The sequence below is a fragment of the Leishmania martiniquensis genome, chromosome 34 (genome assembly GCF_017916325.1).
Source record: "Leishmania martiniquensis isolate LSCM1 chromosome 34, whole genome shotgun sequence".
Taxonomy (NCBI): domain Eukaryota; phylum Euglenozoa; class Kinetoplastea; order Trypanosomatida; family Trypanosomatidae; genus Leishmania; species Leishmania martiniquensis.
In genome coordinates, this window is record NC_090169.1 from 1040489 (window position 1) to 1061774 (window position 21286).

At 57.3% G+C, this 21286-nt stretch overlaps 4 protein-coding genes across 4 annotated transcripts; all 4 read left to right on the forward strand.

Annotated features, from left to right (window-relative positions):
• Positions 1–4450: 4450 nt before the first annotated feature.
• On the forward strand, positions 4451–5857 carry LSCM1_02282 (uncharacterized protein; the record flags this gene model as incomplete). The annotated part of the gene is made up of 1 exon (XM_067319866.1): positions 4451–5857. The coding sequence occupies one exon, from the start codon at positions 4451–4453 to the stop codon at positions 5855–5857; it is 1407 nt and encodes a 468-aa protein (XP_067175241.1).
• A 1004-nt stretch (positions 5858–6861) lies between these two features.
• On the forward strand, positions 6862–7131 carry LSCM1_02283 (uncharacterized protein; the record flags this gene model as incomplete). Its single annotated transcript, XM_067319867.1, has 1 exon — positions 6862–7131. The coding sequence occupies one exon, from the start codon at positions 6862–6864 to the stop codon at positions 7129–7131; it is 270 nt and encodes an 89-aa protein (XP_067175242.1).
• A 5344-nt stretch (positions 7132–12475) lies between these two features.
• On the forward strand, positions 12476–14506 carry LSCM1_02284 (uncharacterized protein; the record flags this gene model as incomplete). Its single annotated transcript, XM_067319868.1, has 1 exon — positions 12476–14506. One exon carries the CDS (start codon positions 12476–12478, stop codon positions 14504–14506), a length of 2031 nt encoding a protein of 676 aa, XP_067175243.1.
• A 1334-nt stretch (positions 14507–15840) lies between these two features.
• On the forward strand, positions 15841–20337 carry LSCM1_02285 (uncharacterized protein; the record flags this gene model as incomplete). Its single annotated transcript, XM_067319869.1, has 1 exon — positions 15841–20337. One exon carries the CDS (start codon positions 15841–15843, stop codon positions 20335–20337), a length of 4497 nt encoding a protein of 1498 aa, XP_067175244.1.
• Positions 20338–21286: the final 949 nt, after the last annotated feature.

Consider the following 21286-nt stretch of genomic DNA (forward strand, 5'->3'; position numbering starts at 1 on the left):
AACGTCCTCTTCACTTCCGTAAGACAGCACTGAAAGGAAGGAAAGAAAAGGCACCCAACCTTCGCGTGTCTTTTTTTCGGCTTAAGCCCTCGAAAAGGAAAAAAAGCTGTGCCGCATGACGATAATAACGAAGCAAACGCCCGAAAAAAGAAAAGCAAAGAGGAGGCGTAAAGAGACCAGAAGAACCGCCACCCTTTTTTTCTTTTCCTCTCTTGTTCTTTTTTCCTTTCCGTACGCTCTTGTCGCCCCCTGTTTTTGTACCACCTTCGAATCGAGCTTCTGCCGTGTTTTTTTTTCTGTTGCTGCTCCGAGTCTTTCCCCCTTTCTCTCACTCAAGTTGCCACGAAGGACCAAGGCGTGAGAAAAAAGAGTCCCTCAGATGGGCAACAGGGAGAGAGGGAAGAGAGGATGAAGACAGTGGTGATGAGCGCGGATGGCGCAGGGAGAGAGAAGGCTCGCCCTCCTCCTTTCTCGAGGGGAGATCTCCATAGAGGATGGACACGAAAGGCAGCAACAGCAGAGAAGAGGGCGAGAGTGGAGGAAGGGCAGAGGAGGCAAGTGGTTGCCGCATGGAAAAGCCTTCGAGAAAAAGAAACCATTAACACACACTTACACAAAGAAAAGGGGGGAAAACAGCAACCACCACAGCGAAGAGCAATTGCCCTCTCTTCACCCGTGAAGGGGTAGAGAGGCAAATCCACACACGCTCTATTCCACCCCCCTCCCTGATTCCTCCAGCAACTCACGAATGGAGCAAACGAAGAGCGACGAACTTCTCAGCCCCGCATTTTTTTCTCCCATGAAGCCATTCTTACAGACGGCACTGTGCTGGCTCTCTTTTACTTTCCGGTTCAGAGCCTTTTTCCCCTCTTTCAGCCTTTTTTCTTTCTCTTTTTTTTCCTTCACGTTTCTTTCCCTCTCTGAACGATTACTCTCACCACCGTCACCACTCACTATTACCGCTCTTTAATTGGGCCTGTGCGTGTCTCTCTTCTCCCCCCTTTTTGGGTCTCTTTCGATCTTCCCATCTCTCGCCCTTTTTTCTTCTCTATTATCGTTTTCGTGCGTGATGTGTGCCATGAGCCTCCTTCTTGCCCCATGAGTAAACACACACACACACAAACACACACTTGCTGTTTGTGTGTGCTGCGCCTCATGTAAAGCGATGAGGGAAGTGCTCAATGGACTTCGGGCCGTCGTGCGCCCTCCCCAATGCCGCGAGAAGGCGGAAGGAACAAAAAAAGGACGAGAGTCTAAGAAGGGGATGAGCAGGGGACCACCGCCACACACACGAAAAAAAAACATTTGAGGAAGAAAAAAGAGGAAGAAAAAAGAAAAGGAACAGTAAGGAAAAAATGAACGCACAGGTGCAATCACGCGCGCGCTGTTGTTGTTCACTGTTCGCTAAGAGGAAGACAATGAAGCATGAGGAGAAAAAACCGAGCGTACGCGTGGAAGAAAGGGAGTGCGCATGAAGAAGTAATAAAAAAGCAAGCGGAAAGTGGAAAGGAGAAGATCTGTGCGCGCCTATCTCCCTCTGACTCTCGTTCCTCTATTGATGAACGCATCCCAGTTTCCTTTTACCCCTTTCTCACCCTCTTTTCATTCGTTCCTTTCTTCCTTGTCGTATCGCACAGCGGCGGCGTAGGATGAATGATACCACACACATACACGGTGGCGAGAATACACTCACTGGCTGATGATGCTCAGAGGGGCGAGGAGGCGCCCATCTTTTCTCTTTGTCACAAAAACGTTTCTCGTTACTTCCGCACTGGAGCTTGAGCTGCAGCGCTCCTCTCGCCCATCCTCGGCTTGCGCTCAGGCTCAGTTTCTCATCGTTGGTGCCTGTGGGCTTTGGGTGCCCCCTCCCCCCTCCCCCCTGTCACTCTTTTTCCTCTGCCTAACGTCCCTATTGTTGGTGTTGCTTCTCTTTTTTTTTTCAAATCTTCTCTGTTCCTCACTCCTTCACGCCTTCCTCTTGGTCAGCCCGTCGCCGCGATTGCACTTCGTGCTCATGATGCAAAGGAGAGATCGAGGAAAGACAGTGACAGCGCTGTCGGGAGGAAGTTCAAGCGTGAGGCAAGGCCCGACGAGAGCGAAACGGCAAAGAAAGAAAACAGAGGACATTGCCACGGTATGAGAAAACACCAGCAACAATGAGGGCTCCATCTTCACGGGTGCTGTAGCGACAAGACCGAAAAAGATCCCCTTCTTTTCTTTTTTTCGCTCTCCTCTTTTTCTAACTGTTTGCTGAAGCTCTCCGCGAAGCTCGATTGGTCAAGGATGGCGATACGAAAAGAGAAAGATGAGCGCACGAGAGGAGAAGGAGAAGAGGGAGAGATTGAAAAAAAAGAAAGAGAAAAAAGTGTTTGCATTAGGGAGCGCAAAATCAAAGAGGAAACCGTACACGGACGAAAAACGTTGGAAAACTTACAAAAGGGAAAGAGCGAGCGAGAACGAGACAACACCGCGAAAAGGAAAAAAAAAGAAACATTAAATCGGAGCATCGGAACAACAAAGAAAGAAAGAAAAGAACAGTGACAGGAAAGCGGAGAGGGAAGAAGAATTTAGTGCGGGACAGGAGAAGTCATGTTCGTCCTCTCTTCCTTTTTTCCTTTCATTAGAGGAAAAGAAACGCTCACGCATATAAACATATGCGCAAAGCAGATGCTCACCTTCGACGTTTTCTATCAAGTGCAGCGCTCTGGCCGTAAGCGGCGTAAGCACTGACAATGACAGTAAAGGAAGAAGAGGCTCAATGTAGTAAGGGAGTCAGTGTAAGCACCAAAGAGCTACGGCAGAACTTGAAAGAGAAAGAAAAAACATCAACAACATATATATATATACAGAGAGAGGTTCCGTGCGAGTGAAGCGAAAGCGAAAGGTGGGTGGTGGATGGTGGTGGCCTTCTGCTTTTCTTTTTTTTCCCTTTCTTTTCGCGCCCTACTTTGTGTCTTATTATTTTTTTTCTCTTCTCTTTCTCGTGCTTTGTTGCTCTTTGTTTTGGCTGCTGCTGCTGCTACAGGTGCTTTGCCTATATAAATATATATATATTTTTTCCTTCTTCTTTCCACTTTTTTCTTTTCGTTTTCTTTATTTTTTCTTTTTTTGTGTGATGTCATGTGATGCAGCGGTGCTGTCGTCTCTGTGAGCGCTGCTTTTGTGTGCGCGCATGCGTTTTTCTTTGTTTTTTTGTTTCCCTTTTCTGTCCTCTCCTCTCTCTCACTCCTACTGACTCCGTCCCCTGCCCCGCGCAACACCCTCTCACCTCTCACCTCCTCATGTCATCAACGGTATGGCTCCTTGTTTGCACTTGTGTTCTCTTTCTTTCCTCCCCCTTTTTCTTGTCTCGTTTATTTTTGCTAAATCGCTAAAAAGAAACAAAAAAGGAAACGACACTCTGCGTGCTCGGTCGCGCGTTTTTTTTGTTGTCGCTGTAGGGAAGGGGGGAAGAGAGCATTTAAAAGTATGCAGTTCGCCGCCAAACGGACATGGTGGCTGTGGTGTGTTATCAAGGGGGAGGCGACGGGCGAGAGATGCGTCGCTGAAGCTAATGACCCTCTTTATTTTCTCGGTGCCTCTTATTCAGCGCGCATGGTGGCTCAGCTTCTGGGCGATAGAGACCCCCCTCCCCCCAAGTGCATCTGCTCTGCGGCAGAAAAGCACTTCCGCACTTCAAGGGCACGCCGAATAGGATGCTGTGGCAGTAGCAAGGAAGCGTCGTCAGCCGGACATGCACTTTCTTTTCACCGCCGCCACCAGATGAGGGTGGCAGAGATGGGGCCACCTACACAATGCTCTTACATCCTTTACTTGTCGCTCTCCTCGCCCCTCTATCTCCGCTTATGCTGACCGTTTTTTTTTTCCATCACGGCCGTTCCTGCTTGCCTTCTCTTTCTTCATTCTTCTACGTACATTGCCTCGTCTTGCCGCGCGCCTCGGCAGAAAGCGCGGTGCAGATATACGTTGAGAACTTGTGCGAAGGAGGGTTGCCACAGAGCACTTACTCACCGGCTGCTGCCTCTCCGTGTACCCGCTGACATGCACCCGCGCATACGCTCACAAAAAACACAGACTGTGCGACGACCATAGGAGCTGCCGTTCTCGTTACCTGGCCGAGTCTTCACCCTCTCTTACCTCCCTTCTCACATACACGCGCTCATCTCTCGGCCCTCATATATTACCGTCATTCAGAGGCTCCCCTCGCACGCGTCACGTTTTCGTTGCTGGGATGGGGGGCTGCCCGTGTGTCTCTTCCCTGCGCCCCCCCCCCACACTTTCGCACTGAAGCCACATTTCATTCCTTCCTTATCTCCATTGTTTGGTTTCCCTCTTACCTCACCCTGATGAGTGGAGCGTGAAGTCGCCGCATCTCTCGTTTATATATATATATTTCCTTCCTCGCTCTCTGTGCTCTAGCTCGGCGAAGTGCCACACCCCACTGGGCGTAATGTTGTCGTGTATTTTTCTGCTCAACGAGCACGGCGAGGTGATGGTGGAGCTGCAGTTTAGTGAGAGAATACCGCGCTCAACTTTGGAGGGGTTCTGGTCCACCTTCATGGCACCGTGGAAGGGAGCCAGTGAGGCGCCAGCGGCCATTGTCGCCTACGGCGGCACTGTGTTCTCGCACATCCACCGCAACAACGTATTTATCGTCGGTACGCACCCTTTGGACGATACCGCGCTGGTGGTTATCGAGCAGCTCTGTCTCGTGGCCCGCGTCCTCACGACATACCTGAGTGAGGTGACGGAGAATACCGTTCGGGAAAACTTTTCCACTGTCTATCAACTGCTTCAAGAGATGTTCGACTACGGCTACCCACTCACCACGGAACTCTACGCGTTGGAGGAGCTGGTGCCACGGCCGACGCTGGAGAACCGCGTGCGCACGATACTGGACACGCCTTTCGTGAACAAGGTGATGCCGGTTGGTAGTCGCACTGCCGTCGGGGTCGGCAGCCGGCAGGCGTCAAACTTCTATGTTGGTGTGCCGTGGCGAGACCCGGAGACGCGCCACAGCACAAATGAGGTGCTCTTTGACGTGGTGGAGTCCCTGGACTACGTGCTGGATACCGAGGGCCGCTGCGTGAGGGCTGCCGTGCAGGGGAGCATTGAGGTGAATTGCCGGCTTAGTGGCATGCCTGACATGTCGCTGCGCCTTCGCGACCTCGACGCCGTGGTAGACGACGTGGCCTTTCATCGGTGCGTCCGCCTGGACCGCTACGAGCACGATCGCACGCTCTGCTTCATCCCTCCCGACGGCAAGTTCACGCTGATGAAGTACACCTGCAAGCCCTCTATGCCTATGCCTCTGCCACCGTTTTACGTGACGCCACAGGTAACTTTCAACGCTACGGGCGGCCGCTTCCACTGCATGGCGGGCATCCGCGGTGGCGGCATCGGCTTCTCCTCCGTAGCGGAGAAGGGCAAGGAGGTGCAGCGACTGTCGGTTCGTCTCCTATTGCCGCCGAACACGTCATCGCTGACTGTGACAAACTGCTCGAGCGGCACGGCTGCCTTCGACCGCTCCAAAGGGACGCTCACGTGGAGCGTGGGTAACCTGACGCCGTCGGCAACGCCGTCTCTAGGTGGAGAATTCCTGCTGGAGACAGAAAACGGAGGCAACCGTATGGAGCGCGGGCGTGACGCCGCGTCGTCGCCGAGGCCCGCGAAGGCAGCAACCCACGGGGCTGGAGTCGGAGACGCTACGATGGCCGTCGTGTCCTTCCAGCTGCCAAACCAAATCATTAGTAGTCTTCGCGTAGACTCGGTGCAGGTACTGAATGAGATTGGCAAGCCGTACAAGGGGCTCAAGTACATAACGCAGTCTGGCAAGTACTTTATCCGAGGCGTATGAGCCACACACACACACACACACAGTCTACTGCATGCCTCCAAGCGTGTGCGTGCAGGTGTGTGCATCATGAATTATTGGGCGCTTCTTCCTCGTCTTCCCCTGCCCCAGGTAGCGCTAGCCCGCCTGCTTCATGAGCTTATGCGTTCATGCATTCCTCGTAAGTTTGTGCCTCTCCTTTTCACGCCTGCGACACGTGCGCTCGTGGCAGCCCAAAAGGTAGCCACAGCGACGACCGAAGCACCAGCGAGCATGAACACGCGTATGAGGGACGTGGCGGGGTTCGAATCTCCCTCGCTCGTCCTCCCTCCCCCTCTTTCGTTTGGGTTTGTTTTCCAGTGTTGTTGAGGTGCTGAGCACCACGAGAAGGCGTTAGTGAACCGCCAATAGTCACACACAGCTTGTACAGTAGGCCCTGCTAAAGATGGCCGCGAGGGCCCTCTACTCGTTCGCGCTACGCTCAATATGTGCAGTGACCAAAGTACGCTCGCGACGCAAAAAGCTGACCCGATACAGTTTGCGCGCCGTGCTGCGGCTGAACCGTCGAAATTGCGGGCCTTGCACGCCTCGGTGAGAGTTTACCGGCTTTGCCTACCGCTCAATGTCTTTTCACAGTCTCACTCTTCATTCATCGAAGACGGCATCACTCTCGCCACTGCCTGCCACTTCTTCCGCTCCTCTCCAAAGCTTCTTCGCCTTCCAATTTGTCGTCTTGCGGTGGTGGTGGTGGCACGACTGCTATACCAGCGAAATTGCGCTGATATTTTGACCCCAATAAGTACGCATACACGTGCGGCAACACAACCCTCAAGCTCTCTGCCGTCACCAGCGAAATTTCTTTCGATCCTTGTCCACTCGCAACCTGAACTAGCCGCATTTTTTCGCACCATCTTCGTCCATTTCCTGTGCCTCTCTATCACTACATCTCGGTGCTATCGTGGGGCACACTTCCGCACTGCCGCCACTTCCAACAAAGACACACAGACCCCCCCACCCACCAAAAGAAGATGTCTGCCGAAGAGTTTGAGCGGTACTCAAAGCTGCTCTCACCTCTGCGGTCGAAATTGTCCATGCAGCAGAAGATAGAGATGTACGGCCTGTGGTGCGTGGCGACTCGGGACAAGTGCACGCGCGCGCAGCCGTCCCGCAGGAACCTGGTGGACTACGGTAAGTGGGCTGCGTGGAAAAAATACGAACACCTCGGGACGGAAAAGGCCCGAGGGCTTTTTGTCGAGAAAGCAAAAGCTATCATGACCAAGAATTCGTCGAAGCTGTGATAGCGTCCGTAGAGAGGGGGGAGGGAGAAGCGCTCGTCCGTGTGCGTCTGATGCGGAGGTGCTGTGTCGTCGATTTCTTTGCTTTTCTTTGTCCCCTGCACACATTTGCAGGGTAACTGCTCCAGTCCACGGACGACGGAGCAGCTCTATCGACGCGGAAAGGGGACGGCGGCTGCAGAAGCGAGTGACAGCTCAGGGCGCTTACTTGGGGCGCGGAATGCTGTGCTTGTGAAGAAGAGTGACGGTGACGTTCGTGCGTGCGAGCCCCTTCACATAGCCCCTTCCCCCCTTTCCCAGGCAGCTCGAGGGTAAACCTCAGTCGCTGCTAAGGAATTTTTTTCCCGTTTAACGGAGTCGGAGCGCGCTCTTTCGCACTCTCTTCGCCACCCGCGCTCGCATGAATTGCGAGCGCGTATGGCTACACGCAGGGTTGCCCCAGAGTTGAGGGGCCGTGCTCCGTGCCTTGATGGACTGCATCCTTTTAGCCAATGGCAGGTGATGCGCTACCGCGCTCGTCAGTCTCCTTTGTCATCCTCAATGGATAAATGTCTGCGCCTGCTAAACAGGCGCCGCGACAGGCATACTTTCTCCGACCCACAAACGTACGGCACACGACCGCCCTTGCGCACCTGGTACCCCCTCGACCTCCGAAAGGCTCGCTCCGGCGTGGCAGCAGAGTCCGCAGCGTAGAGGCGCACTGAGTGCCTTTGGCAACCGTGACCAACGCCCCACCGTTACGATTTCTCAGTAGCTTTCGTTCCCTGGATGGTGTAAATTGCGTTTGTAGTGCGGCTCCGTGTACGCCGGTGCGAGCGCTGCTCTCATCTCGCAGAATACCCCCCTCTTCGCCATTCCTTAAATAATAAAGCCGCAACGCGACTGTAGCACATGAAGATGATGCGGCAAAAAGACGAAACACATCCGCTCCCTTCCGTTCTGAAACAAAGCGTGTGTATTCTAGTCAGCCATGGACAACCAATATTAAGTGCGACGTAGCAAAGACATCAATAATTGAGGGGTTGACGTAAGCAGCGCCTTTCCCTCGGACCCTATCGATCATTTTTCTGGGGGTGGTGCCCCCGCTTGGCATCCGTATATTATGCACACGTGAACTGCTTCTCTGTGCCTCTCAGGCGTTACCAGCTATCGCGTCATACGGCTAAAAGCCACGCCGAACGCTAAAACAACGCATGGAGACGTTAAGGGACCCCCTCAGGACCTTCATCGACTCGCATGCGCACAGGAAGGCGATGGAGAAAAGGCGGCGGAGATAGCCTTTCCGCTCCCTTAGTTTTCTTTTTTTTTTGCTGTGCGCGCGTGCTTCATCAAGCGCCTCTTCTAATGGTCGGGCCCGCCTGCACGCGGTGTCTGCGTTGTGCAGCGCCCCTTCCTCGGCGGGAGGCTACACGCAGCCTGCCGTCCCCCAGCGGGTGCAATTGGTGCGGGTGCATCGAGGCGATCGGCACTCCCCCCTCTCCCCCCGGCGTGTGGTGCGCGTGCGGGCAGTGAGGGAGAGGGCGACCGCCACTCGTGAGTGCGGAGGGGCAGGGGACCGACTCGTTGGTGACGATGCAGCAATAGAAGTCAGGGTGACGCCCGGGAGCGGCCACGGTGCAGGTCGTGGAGCCGGACCGTGGACGCGTGTCTCTTGGGTGACGGCATGCCGTGCAGCGGAGTTGGCGTGGCGCCGATGACGCAGGAGGCAGCCGCTGAAGGGGACGGGGAAGTAGAGGCGTAGCCCGTTAGGCGCACGACCTGCTTTGACAGCCAACGGTTCGCTCTAGACGGCCTGGACGCAGGTGTACCGCGCGCGAGAGGGGCGGGGGGAAGGAAGAGGAGCACGTGTGCTGTTTACTTGGACATGTTGGAGGTGCCCATGGAGGAGAGGGATGGGAAAAGAGAATGCGCGCAGATGAACCTGAGGTCCTCCCTCGCTCGGCTCCATCGAGAAGAACGCGGGCCAAGGGGGTCTGGAGCTCCATATCCCTCTCCCTTTTTGGCGGGTGCTGCATTTCCTCTCACGAGCGCCGAAAGGCAAACGCGTCCCTGGGCCGTCTCCTGTCTTTCACTTGATGGCCCCTTTGCACAATTGCTGAGGTGTATGCATGCTGGACATCATTGTCTACTCCGCCTGCCCGCCTTTGTTATCAGAAGCCTGTGTCTCCACTTCCGACCCCTTCATTGACCCGCTCACGCTCTAAACCTTTACCGCCAAGAATCCTTCCTCGTTACAGTTGCGCAATCAACGCACACGACGTTGGGCACCGGAAGTGCTGTTTCAAGCGAGACAGAGGAAAGCAACGGCGGCAGAGAAACAGCGAGCTTGTAGAGCGCCTCTGCCATCGTTTTCAAATCTGAACATGCAAACACACACACACACATAAACACACACCTTTGCAGACGACTACGGACTCCGCCGAGACGCAGAGAATAGAGACCTACTTCCGGTTTGATTTCGTTTCTGTTTTTTTTTCCTAACTTACACCTCCTCCCCCCTCTCGCGACCACTAACGAGATTCGCTTCTTTGTATGCGTTTTCGTTGTCTCTTTCCCGTCGATCGTTGACATTTCTCACGTGCAGTTGCGTCGAGGCATCGAAACAATTCTTTTTAGCATTGCCGCTCCGGTCTCCCACCTCTCCCCTCTTGCGCCCTCCCTGTTTTCATCGAAGACGCAGCGCGCACTCTTTTCCTATTGCACGCACGCAGACGCAGAGCGGCTTCTCACAACGCTTTCTCACCGTGGTGCGAGGCTTGGCGGAACGCGTTGCGGTCGAAGGTTTTGTAGCGCGGTCGCGTAGACTCGCTAGGTGGCGCGTGCACGTGACGCATCCCAGTGCTCACCTCTCTCTTTAGTGGGACGGCCTTGTCACTTTCAGGCGCTGCTCAATGGCGGAGGGTCCCATTCGCACTGTGGAGGCTCGCGACCTCACGCGGGTGGAACGCGTCGGTGCCCACTCTCACATTCGTGGCCTTGGTCTCGATGACACCCTTGAGGCGCGTCTTTCGAGTCAGGGCATGGTGGGCCAGATGGAGGCCCGGCGCGCGGCCGGTGTGGTGGTGCAGATGGTGAAGAGGGGCAAGATCGCCGGCCGATGCGTGATGCTGGCTGGCGGGCCGGGCTCTGGCAAGACGGCTATCGCTATGGCTATGGCGCAGTCTCTTGGCCCTGAGACACCTTTTACCATGATTGCCGGCAGCGAGATCTTTTCTCTCGAGATGTCAAAGACGGAGGCGCTGACGCAGGCGTTCCGTCGAAGCATCGGTGTGCACATCAAAGAGGAGACGGAGATGATAGAGGGGGAAGTGGTGGAGGTGACGATTGATCGCCCGTCTACGAATCCTGCCGAGGCTCATCAGCGCACTGGCCAACTGGTGCTCAAGACGTCCGACATGGAGTCGACCTTTGACTTGGGTCAGAAAATGATCGAAAGCTTGCAGAAGGAGAGGGTTCAGGTCGGTGACGTCATCACAATCGACAAGGCCACGGGCCGCATCAACAAACTCGGCCGCAGTTTTGTGCATAGCAAGGATTTTGATGCCATGTCCGCCAACACGCGCTTCGTGCAGACGCCGGAGGGCGAGTTGTCGAAGCGGAAGGAGGTGGTTCACACTGTGACGTTGCACGAGGTGGACGTGATCAACTCTCGCCAGCAAGGCTTCCTTGCTCTCTTTGCTGGTGACACCGGCGAAATCAAGCCTGAGGTGCGTGAGCAGATTGATCAGCGGGTCGCGGAGTGGCGGGAGGAGGGTAAAGGCGAGATCGTCCCGGGGGTACTTTTTATTGACGAGGTGCACATGCTCGATATCGAGTGTTTCTCATGGCTCAACCGTGCCCTGGAAAGCCCGCTGGCGCCTGTGGTGGTTGTCGCGTCGAATCGCGGCATTTCGCGAATCCGCGGCACACAGTACAGGTCCCCGCATGGCATTCCGATCGACTTGCTGGATCGCATGATGATCATCACGACAAACCCGTACTCGCAGGAGGAACTCGGGAAGATTATTAACATTCGCTGCGAGGAGGAGGATGTGGAGCTGACAGAGGACGCGTTCGCCCTTCTGACGACGCTGGGCCAGAAGACTTCTCTGCGGTACGTGCTGCAGCTGATTACAACGGCGAATATGGTGGCGCAGAAGCGCAAGTCGTCGACGGTCTCAGTCAACGACATCAAGAAGGTGTACCTTCTCTTCATCGATCTCCGCCGCAGTGTGGAGCTGCTGCAAGAGCACGAGAGGGACTTCCTTTTCGGCGAGGAGGACGCACACGTCGAGAACTCAACTCGCCCGCGCGTCGGAGACGGTGGAGAGGAGAAGGGCAACGAGGAGGAGACGGTGCGGTAGGCGGCGCGCGCGTTTACGTCTGGGCGCGCGGTTTCCCAGGAGGCACAGGCTGGTAACCCAAGAAGGGCTGAGGAAGAGTTTTTTTGGGGGGCTCCATCAAGAGGGCACTGATGCCCCGGTTGTTCATTCCCTGGCGCTGCTTGCTCGCCCCTCACCCGGAAGCGTCCCCCCCATTGAGCAGCATGGCATCTGCTCGCTCTTTCTGCCCCCCTCCCCTTCCCTCCCTCCCGACCCTCTCTCTCGTATATGAACCCCTCTCCTCCTCCCACACTCTCCATTGTAACGCTATACAAATATATATATATATATATTTCGACTTGAATTGGTCTGTAACGACGCCACTTAACAGAATGCGCGGCCCCATGTGGGAGATTGACGATAAAAGAGAGAGAGTCAACGCCGCCGCGGTATTCTGGCATGTTTGTGCGTGCTCGCGTGTGTGCGAGGAAGCGCGCCATGTGAGAGAAGTGCTTTCTTCCTTCGATGAACACGGAGGAGGACGAGGAGTGAGAGACGGGCCGTGGGAGGCGGACTGTGTCGTGAGAGAGGGGCTGGCGGTGGGGTGGGGCGACGTGCTCATCATTGCTTTGTGCTGGACTCGCGTTTTCCCTCTTTTTCTGGCCCCTGACCCTTGGCATATTCCCCGACCGTGGAGGCGAGCAGTCACGCGTGGGGGTGCTATGGCAACTTATCGCTTGCACCCCCGGTATTATCTCTATCCGTGGATTGTGGTGCCTTTCCATGTAGAGGCCGCCTTCCTCTCGTGCCTAAATGTATCTATACCCAACGAGGCTCTCCTCCACCCTTTTCCTTCGTGCCTCTCTGCATTTTCACGACACTGCGCATGATTTCTTTTCGGTTTGGGCTTTTTCGGCCTCCGAGGACAGGCAGTGCCAGGTAAACGGCCACGCAGGCACCTGTCTCAAAGCTGTACAGTGTTCTGTGAGGCGCACGACATCATCACACTCTTGCTCCCACTGGCCTGCCATGGTGTCCGCTGCGCGATGGTCTGGCGGCGATTAGGTGACGCTGTTGGCGTTTCACGGCCCCTCGCGTTGTCTGCGGGTCTTTGCTTTGCCACGGCGGCCTCCTCACCGCTGTCGACGTCTGCGCGGCAGCATCAACTGCACCAAGTCTGCGATGCCATCTACCGCAGTGGCACGGCACGTGAGGCTCTTCGTCAGGCGATACACGAGCCATCGCACGATAGTGCGCTCCGCTTGCTCGAAGAGTTCGAAAAAGATCCCGGCGTATGGCGCGACGAGGTGTGGGCCGCTGCCTTCCAAAATGCCGCCTCGCAGCTGTCAACTCAGATTCGCCTGTTGCTTGACCGGTTCACGCAATGGCACACTGTGCGCAAGGCGCCAACCAAGGTTGCCATGCACACCCCGTGGGACTGGTACCCACAGGCGCGGCTTATGCGCCGTCATTTTATCTTTCACCACGGTCCCACTAACAGTGGCAAGACTCATGCTGCGTTGGAGGCGCTGATGCGGGCGCGCAGCGGCGTTTACTGCGCCCCTCTCAAGGCGCTGGCGGCGCAGGTATGGCACCGCGTGCAAGAGCGCGTGCCGTGCGACCTGCTCATCGGCGACGAGCGTGTGTTCGGCGGCGCCGCGGAGCACGTTTCATGCACGGTAGAGATGACACCGGTGGACGTGCCCGTGGACGTCGGTGTTGTGGATGAGGTTCAGATGATAGCGGATCGCGACCGTGGGTGGGCCTGGACACGCGCGCTTCTTGGCCTGCCCGCGCGTGAGATTCACCTCTGTGGAGAGGCTCGCGCCTTACCGCTCATTCAGAATCTGCTCAACGCCACCAACGAGCGGAGGAATTTGTCGCTAGTGGCGCACAAGCGGCTCGTACCGCTGGCGGTGTCTCCGAGTCTGCGCTCACGGCTGCAGCCGGAAACCGTTGAGAATGGCGACTGCTTTGTCTGCTTTTCCAAGAGGCGTGTGCTGGAACTGCGCGACAAGCTGAACCGCCTCCCTGGTGTGGCATGCTCCGCAATTTACGGCGCCATGCCGTTTCAGGTGCGAGAGGCGGAGGCCGCGCGCTTCAATAACGGTGCCTCCGAGAACATTCAGGCCTCTGGCCCCTCCGGAGCGAGCACAGAAAGCACAGCAGCGAGCCTCAGGGCGTCGTCGCCGGAATCGGTGGCGCCCACGAAGCACGTGCTCGTCTCTACTGATGCTGTTGCCTACGGCCTTAACATGAACATCGAGCGCGTTATTTTCACAACACTGCGCAAGTTCGACGGCAATGACACCGTCGAGCTGCCTGCCGCGACTGTTCAGCAAATTGCTGGACGCTCTGGTCGCTTCGGGCTCTCTCGACAGCATGGTGTGGGCCGCTGCACCGTACTGCACGAGCGCGACATGGCAGCCTTCACCGCCGCTATGTCTGCACAGCCGGCGCCGCTTGAAAGGGCGGGGCTGTTGCCCACTGGTGATATTCTCCAGCTGTTTGCCGAGCTGGAGGCTGCCAAGGCGCGCAAGAAGAGTGAGGCAACGTGGGATCCCAAGGAGCGGTCTTTTTTCGAGCTCATGTCGAAGTTTGCTGCCTCGTGCGCGGCGTCCCAGCACTTTTTCCCTTGTGACATCCATCGCTCACTGCTTCGACTAGCGGAGCTCCTCGAGCCGGTGCGCGACCTTTCCTTAGCGGATCGCATTTTGTTTTGTTATCTACCGCTTAGCGACACCAGCGCGGCGTCTCTGCAGCTGATTTTGGACTACGCCACTGATCATGCCGCGGGAAAGCCAGTGCTCTTGCGCTTCGACGTGTGGTGCGCAGAGCTAATGAAGCAGGTGGAGCAGGGAAAAGCATCTAGTGAGGAAGAGGCACCTCAGCATGCGAGGCAACAGCGGCTCTCCTCGAGAGACCTGACTACCGAACTGGAGCGTTGCTTTCGACAAGCAGAGATGTACTGCTGGCTGTCCTGGCGTTTTGGCAAGACGTTCGTTGAGCGTGAGAGAGGGCTTGAGCTGAAGGCTTCCATCACCGCTGCCTTGGCACGACTGACCAGATGTGCGTGAGGTCGGTATTTACGGCATGCGAGTCCGCCTCCCCTCCGTCACCGCTTCGTCTTTAAAAAAAAGAAAAAGGGGCAGACCGCAGGTGTGTCTGCGTGGGGGGGGTGAGGCGTCGATGCCCGCGCCGTCCGCTTTACGATCCAGATGTGGACGATAGCGGAAGGTGATTCCCACGCTTCTTTCCCCTCCCCTTCTGCTTCTGTTGGACTGCGTGATTTGCCTCAATCACATGTATGCAGCCATCAGCGCTTTGCGGCTCGTCGGCTCTAAGCACATACGCGCTCAAAGACTGTCTCGCATGAAAACGAAACAGCGATGACTCGGCCGTAATCCGCCGCGAAGAACGGCAAAGAAACCGAAAGCGAATGGGTAAATTTACATGACCGCTGACCCATACGGCCGGCTGGAAAAGTCTGTTGTCGGCCCTCTACATTTCACCAAGCAGACGTCGGGCTTGGTGCAGCGCTGCTGGCCGGCGCGCGCCTTCGTCTTGCTGGGGCAACTCTTCTACATAACTGTTTCCACTGCGTCATGCACTTTTGCAAGAAATCACGGACGCTGTGCCACCCATCTACTGCTGGCACGGCCACATTCGGCGCCTCGTGCACGCCGACACAACCATATACACTGCTTGCGCCCCTCTTTCACGCCCCTCACCTGTTTCCCCCCTTCCCTCTTCACCATTGGCCTCATGACTCCTCGGCCGTATAATAAATATATATATGACATCTGCTATGGTGTGTGTGTGGGTCTGTACATCCACTCTTTCAGCCGGCCGACGGTGACACTTCCGGGGAGCCGTCTTGAGAGCGCATCTCTTCTTCGTTTTGTTGCTTGCGTCGGCGCGGTGTGCCGCCTCTTCTCTTGCCAGCGACACATCGCGCCGTGTGGATTGGGTGTGCACGTTGTGCGTCTGTCTCGCCAGTCGCGCGGTTTGCAGCTGCGACGTGGTGTGCGAAAGCCTCCAGTCTCGTCCATACCTCCACCGACCTCTCGCTGAACTTCCCGTGCGTCTCTTTCGCTTTCGATTTCGTGTCTTGCTGCGGTGCTGTGCAGTTCACTTTCTCTTAGTACAAACAGCTGCTATCGTGTGCACCTCTGCCTGCCGCTCACCCCAATACCCCCCGTCTGTGTCTGTTTCTGCGGTTCCTCTCCCTCCTCCCTCCCCCCTCATTTGCTTCCGCTCCCCCTCGAGCCTGTCGTGCCTGGACTCCTCCGCCCTTGCGCGGCTTCGCACCCTCCACCGGCTCACACACGCCTCTCTCTTCCGTCACCCCGTTGTCATCCTCCTTCCATTTGGAGGTTCTCTCGATTCAGTCGTTGAGCGCGTGCAAAGTATGTGGCAATGGGCGCGACAGCGGCTTGCCAAGCCGGCGAAGGACAGCTGTTGTACCCAGCGCACGATCCAGCTGCATGACCCGCATGGCCGCACCGACTTCTGCGACAACCGCATCTTCAGTTCTCGCTACAACATCTTCACTTTCCTGCCGCTGAACTTATGGGAGCAGCTTCACCGTCCAATTAACATTTACTTCCTCCTTGTGGCAGCGCTGCAGTTCATTCCGTCCTTGGCGCCAGTCAGCCCCCTCACGACCATCTTCCCCATCACCGTCGCATTTCTCACCAACGCCGTGAAGGAAGGCGTCGACGACCTGCGCCGCCATCGGCAGGATGCAGAGGTAAACGAGCGCGTGTACAAGCGCGTGCGACTTGGCACACTGGAGCTGGAGGAAGTGGCAAGCGCCGATATCCGCGTCGGCGACGTGCTGATTCTGCATGCCTTTGAGGTGGTACCGAGCGATGTGGTGATTCTAATGACCTCGCACGACAGTGGCAGCGCGTACATCACGACAGAGTCGCTTGACGGTGAGACTGGATCGAAGCAGCGCTTTGCGATCCTACATCACTTGTTTAAGTACGCCCAGGCCGCCGACTCGCCCATACCACCGGCTTCTCGCTCCTATGGCGTGACCACAGGGGCGACAGCAGCTCCCGGCAGCGACGCAGCAGCCGGCGTGCGCGCTTCGGTAACGACAGCAACGAGGAAGGCTCACGACGTGCCGGCACAGCCCGTGTGTTGCTGTTGCGAGACGGTCGAGGATCACCAGCTGCACTGCCTCCGGTTCGCCTTCAGCTCTCGCTTGGTGCTGAGCTCGGAGGGGCCCAATGCACACCTTCACTCGTACCAAGGGGTCGCTACGGTGTGCGCGCCCCGCAGCTCCTTGCAGAGTTGGGGGCAGAGCCGGCCGCTGACAGACAGCTCTGGTGACGGTGCCGATGAGGCGACCAAAACACGAGGCGTCGTTCTAGAGTCACTGCGAGGCGGGTGCTGCAGCCCCTCTTCCGTCCCAGTGGCGTTGCCGGCATCAGCAGGCTCGCCAGAGGCGGGTGAGGCAGCGGGGGTCAAAAGATCCTCACACTCTTCTCGCATGCCGCTGATGGCACCGCTCTCACTCCACCAGCGTGTGACCCATGCGCCAGACTCACTGCTTGAAGCATCCTTTCCTCCTCTCGTGGACGAGCGCAGCTGTCTCCTCGAGTCAAGTGGCCGGTTGCAGTCGGGTGCCCCGCTACGCCAGCCCTCATCGGAGCACCGGTCAGACGCGCATGACTACTTTGACGGCCCAGAGCAGACCCTCTCCGTTACCATCAACAACGCCGTGTACTCATCGAGCCGAATGGGCAACACGCACTTCGTTATCGCGCTTGTCATATTCACTGGCCGCGAGACAAAGATGAGCATGACGCGCAATGTGCCACCAACGAAGTGGGCGACGATCGACCACCGTTTCAATTACCTGACAATGTTTATCTTCTTGGTGCAGCTCATCTTAGTCTTGACGTGTGCCCTCTTGTCTTGCTTGCGCCTAAAGGCCCACTCCCCCCTCTGGTACCTTGGTGGGTCGGCAGATCCGGTCAAACTCAGCGAGTACTTCCCCATTCTCCCTCTTCGGTATCTGATGATGCTGTCGCCAATGGTGCCGCTTTCCTTCAAGGTCATGGTGGAGATCTCTAAGGCGTACGTCAGCTACGTCATTCGCTGGGATGACGACATGCGCACCGAGGATCAAGCCGTGTCGGTGAACAACTCAGCCCTGGCCGAAGAGCTAGGGCAGGTCGAATACGTCTTGTCTGACAAGACGGGCACCCTCACCGCAAACATCATGACCTTTTGTGCCTTGGCCACCGTCGGCGACGCCGTCTTCTCTGCGAGCACGGAGGAGACCATGGGGTCGAGCCTGCACCGCCCCCTAGCTGAGATGGGCAACGTCGTCAAGGCAAGGGCGGCTTGTGGCCAGCAGGAGGACTTCTACCTCATGCTCGCCATGGCCTTCTGCAACACGGTTGAGGAAACGCTACCACCGAGTATGAATGGCAGCGTGCTTTACAGCGCTCGCAGCACCTGCACCAGTGGGGCGAGCACTAACGCAAACACGTCCTTCTCAAGCCGCTGGATGTCTTCATCGCCAGACGAGGTGGCTCTTGTCGAGGGTGCCCATCAGTGCGGCTTCCCGCTGCGTCAGCGCAGTCGCGCCTATGGGACGGTTGGGCTCTGGGGCGAGGCAGGCGCGTCGCTGGAGGTAGAGTTCGTGTACACGCTACCTTTCAGTTCTGAGCGCGGCATGATGAGCGTGCTGCTGCGCTGCCCCACCATTTCCGTTCAGAACGCCGCAGCGGAGGCCAATAACCTCACGAACACCACTGGCGGAGATCGCGCGGATCGGCGCATGAACTATGTGCTGCTGATAAAGGGCGCCGATGAGAATGTGCTGCCGCGCTGCACCGACGCCTACAGCAGCGCTCACCTCCAGGACATCACGAATCGCCTCGCCGGCTTCTCGCGTGAAGGGCTGCGCACGCTCGTGTACGGATACCGTATTCTGACGGAGGAGGAGGCCGCCGAGGCCCTCTGCCACTTTACCACAGTAGAGGCGAAATTCGCCCCCATTTCGATCCGAGAGGCGGAGTTGCAGCGCATCTACGCTCTGCTTGAGCGTGACTTCACGTACTGCGGCATCACGGCGGTGAAGGACGAGCTGCAGGAGGGTGTTACACAGACACTCACCCAACTTCGCCACGCCAACATACGGGTGTGGATGCTGACAGGCGACAAGACAGAGACGGCGAGGCAGACGGCGGTCGCGTGTGGGCTGCTGACGTCCTCCGATCGTCTCATCACGCTGACGCCACCTCGCGAGGATCTGCTAACACCGACGGAGCACTTGGCCTACGTTTCGGCGCAGCTCTCCCAAATAGCGGGGCCCTCGTCGCCAGGAAGCCCTTCGACGGAGACGGCGTCGGTGACGTGCTTGCACAAAGTGCGCGGGTGGTGCCGCCGCTTCTTCTGGGAGCGCTCCGGCCTCGAGGATTTCGTACACGAGTTCACACAGCCGGCGACGTACGAGCACATCCGCCCTATCGATCACCCACTCGTCACGCAGCCGCCGAGTGTCATTCAGGCTCGCTATGGCCCCGTAAGCCAAGAGGTCATGGACGCGGCGCCAAAGGTGTGCGGTGTGGTGCGCGGGCAAGCCGTCTGGGACTTGGGCCCTGGCTTCACCACCTCTTCTGCACTCCACACTTGCGGGCGAACGCACGGTTACTGCATTACGCTCTCTGGCAAGACGCTCCAACTCCTGGAGAAGGAGGACGCCAGGTCGCATGGACATAGTGCGGTGGTACGCCTCTTTCAGCAGTGCTTATTGCAGGCGCGCGCGGTTGTGTGTAGCCGCACCTCTCCCTCACTCAAGTCGTACGTGGTGGAAATTGTGCGGCGGTCCGGGCACATCACGCTCGCCATCGGGGATGGCGGCAATGACGTCCCCATGCTGCAGGCGGCGCACGTCGGTGTGGGTGTGAAGGGGCGGGAAGGCAGCCAGGCAAAGCTTGCGGCGGACTTCGCGATTGGCCAGTTCCGCTTCTTGTCGAAGCTGATCCTCGTGCACGGGCACACCGCCTATCAGCGCACCGCGATGATTGTACAGCAGAGCTTCTGGAAGACGGTACTCATTGCGTGGGTGCAGGTGCTCTTCAACATGTCCACCGATTTCTCCGGCGTGTCCTACTGGGATTCTCTCAGCCTCACCTTGTACAACGCCATCCCCACGGTTCCTGTGACGTTTCTGTGCGTCATGGACATACCCCTATCGCACTGGCTCTTGTGCACGACAACGCAGTTGTACGCCATGTCCCAACGTGGACGGTACATGAACGCCGTCACGTTCTATGGCTACGTCGCTCGAGCGTTTCTGCACGGAACCGTGATCTACTACTTATCCATCGCGCTTCAGCAGGGTGCGGGGGGGCTCGTAGCGAATGGATGGGTTCTCGACCGTGGCGGCGACTTTTATGCGCCTTATATTGCCGTCGTGACGGTGCACAGTTACACGGTGTGGACCGAGTCGCACGCCATCACGTTCGCACACTGGTTCTGCTTTTTATTCTCCGTTTGGACCTGCTTTCTCAGCTTCTGGCTTTTCGCGCGCGTCCAGACCTCGCCGAACGCGACCTTTTTGGTCCTGCTAGCGAGCCCGTCCTTCTACTTGACGTACCTCGGCCTCCTCACTGTTGTGTGCGTGTCGCTCGCCTTATATGCCATACCAAAGGTGCTCTGGTTCCCTGATCCCCTGCAGTTGGAGCGGTTGCTGCTCGTGCATCTGCGGCAGGCGCGCGGGTGGCAGCGCAACAAGCAGATGCGCGTCCTCCGCACCTTCTTTCAAGAGGACAATCCCTCGCAATTTTGGAAGTCCGTCTCGCTTTATCACGCGCTGCGCTACTCCTCACCTCCGCGGCAGACGTTCAGGGTCACGGAGGATGAAGAGGCAGAGACATAGATGAGTTCTGCCGTGAGGGGCACATTCGCTGCACCCACCTCCCCCCATGCCCACTGAGCAGATCCGTGGGCCGCGGAGAGGGAGAAAGAGGTACACTCGAAGACGAAGACGGATGCGTAGTGAAGACGCGCCGCGACCAACGTCGAGCCATGGATACCGATGTGGTTTTCTGCGAGCCCAGGCTCTGTCCCCCGCTCTGGTTGATGGTGGCTGGGAGGCAGAGGGTGGGCCTCTCTGTTTGTGGTCTCGCGGGATCTCTGCCTCCGATTGTTTGCTCTTCATGCCTGTGTGGAAGTGTTCTCTCTCCTCTGGCCAAAGAAAGCGAGAAGAGGGAAGCATGCGCGTCTGCCCTGGCCGCGACGGTGGCGGCGCCATCGCGTACTCTTGCAGGCCGCGAGGACTACCTGGCAGGGCGGTAAGTCACCTGCTCCTCTGCACGTTCGTATGCAGGCCCCCTCCCCCCTGCTTTCTCTTCTCTGCAGCTGGGCACGTGCACGCGCGTGGAATGGGACGGTGGCGTCTTGACGATGTGAGAGGGGGAGAGGGTGGATGTTCTGGGCTCAGCGCTTTCGACGCGTAGGTGTGTGTATGTGCGTGCGTGTACGCCTAACGCGCGACGCGCTCCTATGCATCGATCCTTGCTTTGCCCCTGCCTCACCCTCCCTCTGACCTCGCCTGCTTCTTCGCGTTCGATCTTCGCTCTCCGCTCTTGTCCTCGCATACCCTCTCTGCGCAGACGCGCGCGTCCCACAGACAGGGACGAAGAGAGAGCGGCGGCGCGACCGTTGGGCGCATACGGCCACCCCGAGGTGGCCACAAAGAGGCACTTTTCAGCCATTTCTTTTTCTTTTCTTTTTTTTCGTGCCTTATCCTGCATCTGTGGTGCCAAATGCTCGCGACGAGGGCCACTTTCTCCGCAGCGTCGCACCGGCGGACCGCTTGGTGGTCA